Raw genomic sequence first — 9,574 nt, forward strand, 5'->3', positions numbered from 1 at the left:
ATGATCTGTCACAGCAGGGGCTCGATCCTGGCCGGATCGAGGCCAAGTAGCGCTGCTTTAGATGTGTAGCACCTCTCCAATGGCGCCGGTCGCGTGATGCGAGAGGTCCCTGCAGTTTGGCTGGCTGCATCGTTTCTCTGCTCTGCTCCAGGGCTGAGAAGCACGCGTTTACTGCAGTGTCTGTGTCCTTTTCTTCGGGAGTTCAGGTTGGGTATTGCAGAAGGCAGGGGTAAGGTCCCTAGATTCGAAAACATCATGCTGCATGTTGCTACTGAAATGTTGATGCTCTGTCAGAGAACTAGTAGAACAATAAATGAAACGTTGATGCTAAACAGAAACAGAAGCATATTTTTTTTACCTGTTCTGTTTTTGACAGCGGGCGCAGAAACATTGGGCTTAAAGTTTGTTAGAAGAAGTGATAGGCCACATGTAGCTGGGATGAGCACTGGGGGCTCAGCTGGATAGCACAGTAGTAGAGCCATGGTTGTTTAATGCATGCTAGGAGTAAGATTATTATCAGTATGTTTGCTTGCTGTAACTTTGATTGCTTTGCTTTTTTCTAACCAAAGGTTGGAAGGAAAGGTTGCGCTGGTCACCGGTGGCGCTTCAGGTATCGGCGAAGCCATCGTCCGCCTCTTCAGACAGCACGGCGCCAAGGTTTGCATAGCGGATGTCCAGGATGAAGCCGGTCAGCAGCTCTGCGACTCCCTCGGAGGCGACCCCGATGTCCTGTTCGTCCACTGCGACGTCACTGTGGAGGAGGACATAAGCCGGGCCGTCGATGCGGCGGCCGAGAAGTTTGGCACCCTCGACATCATGGTCAACAATGCCGGCATTACGGGCGACAAGGTCACCGATATCCGGAACCTCGACTTTGCTGATGTCAAGAAGGTGTTCGACATCAACGTGCACGGCATGCTGCTCGGCATGAAACACGCGGCGCGTGTCATGATCCCGAGCAAGAAGGGGTCCATTGTCTCATTGGCGAGCGTTGCTAGCGTGATCGGAGGGATGGGGCCTCATGCTTACACCGCGTCGAAGCACGCGGTGGTGGGTCTCACCAAGAGTGTGGCATTGGAGCTGGGGAGGCACGGCATACGGGTGAACTGCGTGTCGCCGTACGCCGTGCCCACCGCGCTCTCCATGCCGCATTTGCCCCAGGGGGAGCACAAGGGTGATGCAGTGAGGGACTTCCTGGCGTTTGTGGGCAGTGAGGCAAACCTGAAAGGTGTTGATCTGCTGCCTAAGGATGTTGCTGAGGCGGTGCTCTACCTGGCGAGCGACGAAGGGAGGTACATCAGCGCGCTCAACCTCGTGGTCGACGGCGGATTTACATCTGTGAATGGCAACCTGAAAGCGTTTGAGGACTAGTTGAAGATTTTAGCTGCATTTGTTACTTGGTATCTGAAAGCATTTGAGTACCATTTTCTGATTTGCCTGTTTTAGCATGTCAATAAGGTGGGTGATCATGTGTAAAATTTTATAATTATTCTATGTTAGTGCTTAAGGACAGTGTTGATTATTATTGATATTACTCTGTTGAACCTGTGAGATGTGACAGGAGCTTGTATAACGTTCAGTTAGAGTTTCATAAAGACTTCTGTGCCAGTATATCTGCGGGATAGAAACCATTGAGCTTCAAAATTTGAGTCAGAAGCCCTATCAGTTCATATATGATTTTCTCAGAATTTTTGTGCGTGTATATGATAACTGAATATGTGTACAGAAATGGATTTCCAGAGTTGTTATAATGTGTGTTCAGTTCAGAAGAACCTTGAGGCAGGGCCTGTGGTACAACAAACACTAAATTTCATTTATGTCGACGCCAAGAAAGGCTTCTGTCAAATGTATCATCAGTATCAATCACTATATGACACCACACAACAGATATGCTGCTGTCAGCAGTGCTCTCTAAATAGACACTGCAATTATCTTATACATCATTGCTGTTGTCAGCAATGCTCTCTAAATAGACACTGCAATTATCATGTACATCATTGCTGCTGCAATAAACCACTAAGAATTATTCAATATCTAGCCTAGCGCCTTCGTTATCATCAACCGAGGGTTGAGGCGGAGTTACAAAATCTGAATGAGAAACCAAGGGATTGTCCAAGTCAGCGACATCTTTGTTATCTTCAGAGCTGTTAGAAGCAGCTGAGATGGCGTCACCCGATTCTGAATGTGTTCTGTCCACATATGCTTCGGGTAAGGAGCTCTCGGCCACATCAGCATCGCCGTTATGCCGAGCAATCAGATCTTCTCTTCTGACAAAATTAAGTAGAATCCCGTTGGTGGTCCTTCCAGGTTGCAGCAGATCTCCTTCAGACACAGCAATGCTGGTATTGCTATTGTTGCATGACTCTGTTTCAGAAACCTCTGTGCATCTATCTGGACCATCTGGTGTAGTAGCTCTAGAAATGTTGGTTGGATATGGATCTCTAGGAAATGTGGGTCCTGTGAAAATACCTGCATTGCCACCCTCTATTGTATGAACCCCATCGAACTCGGACTCAATCTCGAGATTCTGGATAAAGTTGATGAACTGGTCAGCTGATGAAGTCCTCATCAGAGGCCCACCACTCCTGGTCCATGAGTTTAAGTCGATGGTCTCTGATTCGCTCTCACTTCCATCATGTGACATCTGACGAACATGATGAGACGTGCTTGGCGCACCATCGACTCGAATAGTACCTTGGTGATTGGATGAAATAGCGGCCGCGAAGTGATCTTCCGAGAGAGATCCTGACGAATTCTCTCGACTGATGCAGCTCCATGATGGTACCCTCCTTGGTGTTTTGACTCGAACATTGTCGGTATATCCCTGGGAAGAAGCTGCTGCCCTTTCAATGCTTCTTATTAGCCTTCGTTTGTGGTTGAGGGCTGCTATGGATTCATCCAATGCAAGTTCAATTGCACAGTTTGCTCTGATCGCAGAGATCTTCTCCCATGTGCACCTGCGACCCTGGTTGGCAGCCATTTGGAGTTCTGGATATGTCGGGTTTTGTATAATCTTCAAGTACTGCAAATTTGAAAGATGTAATAAGGTGGACAATTTGAACCCAAAGGACCAGCATTATTGCCTGTATGAGCTATGAAGATTTTATTGACAGAAGTACCTGAGCTACTGTTGCTGGCATAACCATGGTGACATCACCCTCCCAATCCTGAGCAAACAACTTTGCAAGCCCTCCCAGTGGGAGGCCAATTTCTAGAACTTGGTTACATCGATACTTCACCTCCATCTCAGCAAGTCGAGCGAGCTATACAAATTAGATCAGAATTAGACTTGGTAATGCAACAGCTATGAATTGAAATTTGGAAGGGATTGCAATGTCTAGTGTTCAGTGAAGACATGGAATCACAAAAACAAAGTTCTTAGGTAAAAATAGGTACAGATGTATTCGCTACAGAACATTTTCTGGATGTCCTCACACCAAATAACACCAACTCCTACCATTAGCCTTTCAATGCTGCCAAGATATTGCATATATTTAGTAGACAGATCACAGATGTGCATTGTGTAGCAACACGTGGGAAAATGAGCATCTTTTGTGCAGGAAAATGATGAACTAATATTCAAGAGCAAAAGAGCAATTCTAAATTACTTGCAGAAAGAGCTGAAGTCCTGCATGCTAAGATAAACCACACACAAACTATTATTAACTTAACATAATTAAAGGTCAGAAACAAACCTTTCCGGCAAAGCGGCCTCCATAAGCTCTGACAATCTCCTTCATTCGGAGGAGTGGAGAGATGTGAGGATTAGTTTGGCTCACAATGAAATGATTTACATTGAACAACTCCTTCAGTTGCATCATTGGCAAATCCATCTCCAGACTTCCGTCCCTCCACCGGCGCTTTGATGCTCCAGGACCTTGTTCTGGATCTGTGGCAAAGGGCGCATGGAAGGGTACTATGTGGCCAAATCTATCCTTTGCCATCAGCTCCTGAGCTTCAAAGAGGCCCGGGAATGCACAAGAGGCAGTTACAGCACTCCAAATGACAACATGTGGTGATGTCAGGTAGTTGAGGCAGCGCGGTGGCTCATTTTTTCTAGGAGAGCAAACAGTGACCCCAAGAACACGGCCAGTTATGTCATAAGCCTCTTGAAATGTTAAGTTACTTGTGAGATCCCTCAAAAGCCTTTGCATCTGGCTAATGTCATGAAGTGCACCATAAGTCATAACCCGTTTCGTCACAGCAAAAACTCCACCTATCCTATCAAAGAACTTCAAGATCTGTAACGAGTCTATGAAGAAGCTCTCAATCTCAGGCCATGTCCGGGTAGCGACAATTGAGCATATAATGGAACCAACACTTGATCCTGCGACTATCCGAGGCAGAAGCTTATGTTCAACCAAAGTTTTCACTACACCTACATGGAAGGAACCTAGTGAAGCACCCCCACTTAAGAGTAGTGCAGTCCTTCCAAAGGCGTGTCTGGTTTCCTGAACAAAGGCAAGCTTCTCCTCCAAAAGTAACTCATCCGTATCGGATTCACAAACCATTTTCAATTGAGTTGAAACCTCATCAATGAAATCTTTTATAAGTCTAGGCACCTGCATTACAATAGATCAACCGTGTAACCAGAATGGAAGATAGTATAGTTAATTAAACATTTGACAATGCATAATTTTGAGTTGAAAACAGTAATGAACCTTGTTATAGGTTTGTAGCATAGAAACATTCAGCCAACTTTTTTTATAGGAAAATTTGAAAATGCCTTCAGCATAGATACTAAGAAATGGAAGACAGTATAGTTATTTGAGCACTTGACAGTGCATAATTTTTAGTTGAAAACAGTTATAAACCATGTTATTGGTTTGTAACATAGAAACACCTGGCCAACCTTTTATATAGGAACCAAGTATAAGTGTATAACATTCGAAAATGCCTTCGGCATAGATGCTAAGAATAAACGAATGCATATTTAGATACTAGTAGAGAATAAGAATGCAATGACCCAACATATATGCATATTTAGATAATGGAGAATCAAAAGAATGAGATAATTGATTCCTATACTTTCTAAATCTAGCCATTTACCACAACCTTGGTATAGAAAAACATCTTGTAATAGAACAGACAAAAAAGAATGAGAGGTGCTATCATGTCGAATACCTCCAACCTGCCTTTGTGCAGCTCAGGATTACACATGTTCCCCAAGTTCCTGACGAGATCGCCGCGCATGCAGAAGACCACGTCCCGGAGCGATCCCTCCTCCCTCCGCCGCCGGAGCTCGTCGAGCCTGCTCCCGATGAGCTCAACGTCGTAGAAGTCCGACTCATTGACCTGGTCGGACATTCTGTCGAGCACCTTGGCGGCGCGCACCCACTCCTCGTACGTCCCCGCGTACCGCATCGCGCTCTTGCAGAGCTGACGCCGGCGCGCCAGCGCCAGCCGCGAGCGCGCCCCGGAGAGCTTCCTGAGGAGCAGCCCGAGGAGCACGACCGCGAGGAGGACGCCGTGGGTGTTCCTGAGGTGCAGCCAGGACGCGGCCATGGGCAGCGCGGCCCCGCGCGCACGCGAGAGCGCGGCGCGCGTCGCGGTGCGCGCGCGGGCACGCAGACGCCAGAGCGAGCTGAGCAGGAGCACGCGGAGCGCGGCGCCCCGGCCGAGGAGCGTCGACGGGCCGATCCTGAAGGGCCCGATGCTCGCCTCCCCGGACTCCTCCATTAACGGCTGAAATGAAGTCACTCGGCGACTCCGGCGAGGTCAGAAACTGGCAAACCCCAGCTCGATTTCAATCTCGAGCTGAGCTCGGTAGAAAAAGCGAGCTTGGATTATCAGCAGAAGCAACCTTTGTTCGACTGTAAAAAAATCCCCAAATCGTGTTGACCAACCCACTCCCGGCGGCAAAGCAAAACCTGATCTTTACGTGAAGCGGACAAGCCAATCGACGACGGAGCCTCGCGGCGACACGAAACCGAGCTAAAAGAATCCAATTTCGAGCGGCGCCGGCTACTGGACCAACGATCCCGGCGACCTAAATAAGCGCAGTGATCGCACGATCTCGCGTCGAGGAGGAGGAAGCGTGAGGGAAAGAAGAAGCAAGCGAGCAATAAAAACCCAATTGAAAATGGGAAAACTACTCCGCGCAAGCTTCCAATACGGGAAATCGGATCGCCTGGGAGATTATGCAGGAATATAAAATCTTCCTCGCGTGGAAGTGAAGGGGACTGGGACTGGGACTGGGCGAGGAGTGGGGCAGGCGTGGACGCAAAAGCCTCCGGCCAGCTATGGCTGCGGGACACGGGAGGCGAGGGAATGGGAATGGGAATGGGAGGAATTATAATGGCGCCGCGACCGCGGGGAGGAGGATGACGGATCGGTCGCCGGATTTGATGATGGGTTCGTTGCTTTCGCGGGAAGCAGTTGGGTGGGGCAGGGGACGACGTCGGAGGCCGCAACGAGAAGGAAGAAATCGGGAAAGTGGCCGTGGCCCGATGAGTCGTGCCCGTATCCACAAAGCACTGTGGTGCCTGTGGACTACGGTACGAGTACACCGACACGTGCACCTGAAAAAAATATCATAACCTGAAATGGGTTTGTGGATGTTTTCTTTCCTTCAAAGGCATGGTCGAGCACCTGTGATTATTACTGCCTGTGTGTCGAGGAGCCGGATTCCCTAACGTTGGGCCACTGACAGGTGGGTCCAAGCCCACACGTCAGCGTGTGCTCCGTACGTCAGAGGAACCGTGTCCTTGTGTTGACAGTTTTTTTTTCAACCAGGCAACTTATTTTCTGTTTTTTTTGTGCAGGGAAAAAGTGAATTCATTCGTTAAGCAGCAGCCAATTCTGCATTACATAGTGTCGGGACCTCGTAAAACAGTCCACTCTTACGGGCAGCGAAAGAAGACAGGAAAGAGGGCTGCGAGTTAAGGCACCAGTAGGGAACACGGTGCGAGCGCTCACCATCGAAACACTCGCCACATGATAAAAAAAGACTATAATATCATACAACCGGTTTAAGATTTACTGGCCATCAACATAACACACCCAAACGACCAAAAGATGCACATCGAACAACCAAACCAACATCACTGCACGAAAGCTTCGATGAATTCAGGCGCTAACGATTCTTCATGCCCCACCACGATTGTCAACAACATGAATGGCAGATGTTTGTCTAGCTAAGGCAACACCATCTGCAATTCTGCATCACCTATGCATGCTTGTAAGCAGCGAGTTTTCACCTTTTGGAATTTCTGGATTTTATTTGACCTTATTCCTTTTTGGTAATTTTCCATCTGGATTTAATTTTTTTGTTATCTTGGCTATCTCGAAAATTGGTCAAATGGTGTGGGATGATTACACTATGGATCTCTTCTTCCACCCAAGGCACTCCACATAGTCCAAAGCCAAAGATGCTACCTTTGGGAAAATATTTATTTCCCATTTAATAAAAATCCTTAATATTCCACCTTTGGGAAAATATTTATTTCCCATTTAATAAAAATCCTTAATATTCCACCTTTATGAATTACCCTATATTACCGTTGCTTATATAATTCCAAGAAAATGGTTTAGATACCCCTCATTTTGGTTTCATTTTTGTGATCTTGGCAGCACAAAGCATATTCCATAAGCGAATGCATATATATTTATATTGGTATGAATGTGTGTGTGTGTGTGTGTGTGTATGTGTGTGTGTGTGTGTGTGTGTGTGTGTAAATTGTATTAGGCATTTATAAAAAAGGAAGATATATTCACATATATGTGAACCATGCCTTTGTTCCACAATGCAAGCTTTGACTCTCATGTTTCTAAATAACAAGGTGGACCACATATATCACAGAAAGATGGGTCTTATTAATTTAGAACATATGCATCTGTTGTTCAGAAGTCATTACATACTACATGAAGGTGTAAAACTCATATTAAAATGACACATGTTTTTGTGTCGCCTTATTTTTCTCCTTTTCATGTGATGGCGACATATTTTCACTGACTTGTGAATGTTGTGCAGTAGCTGGCTTTTCCTGATCCGTAGAGGAACGACAACTGTAGAAACATATAATTAATTATTTAGCAATCCAAAATAGCATAAGGTAACAATACGCTTGTATGTACACATAACTTAATTGCACTAGAGAAACATTGAACTTACCCTATGCATGGCGGTGCTGGTGTAACGGGGGTGGCGGGAGTTGGAGCTATATCATGATAGTCAAGTGGAATATACTCTAAAGATTCTTTTGTGAAATCATCTGAAAAAAAAATACGACTATTGATCATTATCTATGATTGAAAAATTGTTGACTATGTGAAGAACATGAAATTATATTTCTTTGACAACTTATTTTATGAAAAGGATGACAAAAATTAGTCTTAAATTTTTGCATACCTACAGTAGTTCAGAATATATCTAAACCTCTTGTGTAAGATCTATATGTACAAATTAAAGAAGGATCACCTGACTTAGATTTAAGTTGACGAGTAGCCGCTAGTGGTGCATGGGTGAAAAGAATGGCGACCAAGCAAAAAGAAACAAGGAGGCAGAAATGACCACCCATGGTTCTTTGTGAATTAAAGTTCGGATCCTTGAGAGTATGCAAGAGACGACTCTATATCCTATAGAAATCGTAGCATATATAGTCACATAATAGCGTGATTTGGTACCTATCAATTGATACTATTTATTAGATCATTACTAAAGATAATTAATGATGGAAGATAAGTACTCCCTCCGTTCCTAAATATTTATCTTTTTAGAGATTTCAAATGGACTACCACATACAGATGTATATAGACATATTTTAGAATGTAGATTCACCCATTTTCCTTCGTATGTAGTCATTTGTTGAAATCTCTAGAAAGACAAATATTTAGGAACGGAGGGAGTACTAAAGATAGGAAGTTATGATCTACCATTTATTTCTTGGAAGGGAAATATTAGGATGTACCCAAATTAATGCGAGACATTCATACTTCTCAATAGGCAAGAGGTCATCAATAACTCTATAGGGTCAAGATGGACATTATGTAACATCTTAATTTTCAATTTGGATGTTATACATAGGTCATCATGCATATCATATTTTATTTGCATTTTGTTTGTGATCCTAGAAATCCTAAGCAACTCAAGGACCCACGGAGAGAGTTGGGGATTCCATTTATTTTTATATTTGAATTTTTCTCAAATTTGAAAAGAGGATCATTTTAATTTTAATAATTTTTCTCTCCGAAATATTTCTAATATTAAAAATAAATGAGTGGAGATAAAACGACTTCTCCAAAATAAGAGGGCAATATTGGAGGAAAATGTTAAAATCAAATAAATATTTTATTTAGAATTTTAGTGCTATTTTATTTGAATTTAAAAAATGCATTTTTAGGCGAGAAAAATGTTCACTTTGTTCTAAATATTTTATTTAGACGGTGAAATTGTTTTTGACATTTTTAGGATTTTTGTTTTCGGCGATTTTTTTTTAAAAAAAAAGTTCCCGCCCGACTGGGCCGAAGGCCCAGCCGAGCAGGCCGGCCTGCTCGCGCCAACTGCCTCAGCGTCGCGCCGTCGTGCCACCGGCGGACTCCAACTGGAGTCCGAACCGGACTCCGCCGCCGCCGC

The 9,574-nt window shown here is 44.7% G+C and overlaps 3 protein-coding genes across 3 annotated transcripts; 1 reads left to right on the top strand and 2 right to left on the bottom strand.

The window, feature by feature from the left end:
• Positions 1–480: 480 nt before the first annotated feature.
• Positions 481–1,670, top strand: LOC119303737 (zerumbone synthase-like). The gene has a single exon (XM_037580876.1). The coding sequence runs from the start codon at positions 496–498 to the stop codon at positions 1,369–1,371; it is 876 nt and encodes a 291-aa protein (XP_037436773.1). The 5' UTR covers positions 481–495; the 3' UTR covers positions 1,372–1,670.
• A 119-nt stretch (positions 1,671–1,789) lies between these two features.
• Positions 1,790–6,393, bottom strand: LOC119303738 (triacylglycerol lipase SDP1-like). The gene is made up of 4 exons (XM_037580877.1): positions 5,125–6,393; positions 3,696–4,562; positions 3,120–3,263; positions 1,790–3,022 (listed from the first exon to the last, which is right to left on the bottom strand). The coding sequence occupies exons 1-4, from the start codon at positions 5,677–5,679 to the stop codon at positions 2,024–2,026; spliced, it is 2,565 nt and encodes an 854-aa protein (XP_037436774.1). The 5' UTR covers positions 5,680–6,393; the 3' UTR covers positions 1,790–2,023.
• A 1,402-nt stretch (positions 6,394–7,795) lies between these two features.
• Positions 7,796–8,554, bottom strand: LOC119298267. Its single transcript, XM_037575732.1, has 3 exons — positions 8,420–8,554; positions 8,114–8,213; positions 7,796–8,007 (listed from the first exon to the last, which is right to left on the bottom strand). Exons 1-3 carry the CDS (start codon positions 8,517–8,519, stop codon positions 7,884–7,886), a joined length of 324 nt encoding a protein of 107 aa, XP_037431629.1. The 5' UTR covers positions 8,520–8,554; the 3' UTR covers positions 7,796–7,883.
• Between the last annotated feature and the right edge of the window lie 1,020 nt (positions 8,555–9,574).

The sequence above is a fragment of the Triticum dicoccoides genome, chromosome 5A (assembly GCF_002162155.2).
Source record: "Triticum dicoccoides isolate Atlit2015 ecotype Zavitan chromosome 5A, WEW_v2.0, whole genome shotgun sequence".
Lineage (NCBI taxonomy): Eukaryota > Viridiplantae > Streptophyta > Magnoliopsida > Poales > Poaceae > Triticum > Triticum dicoccoides.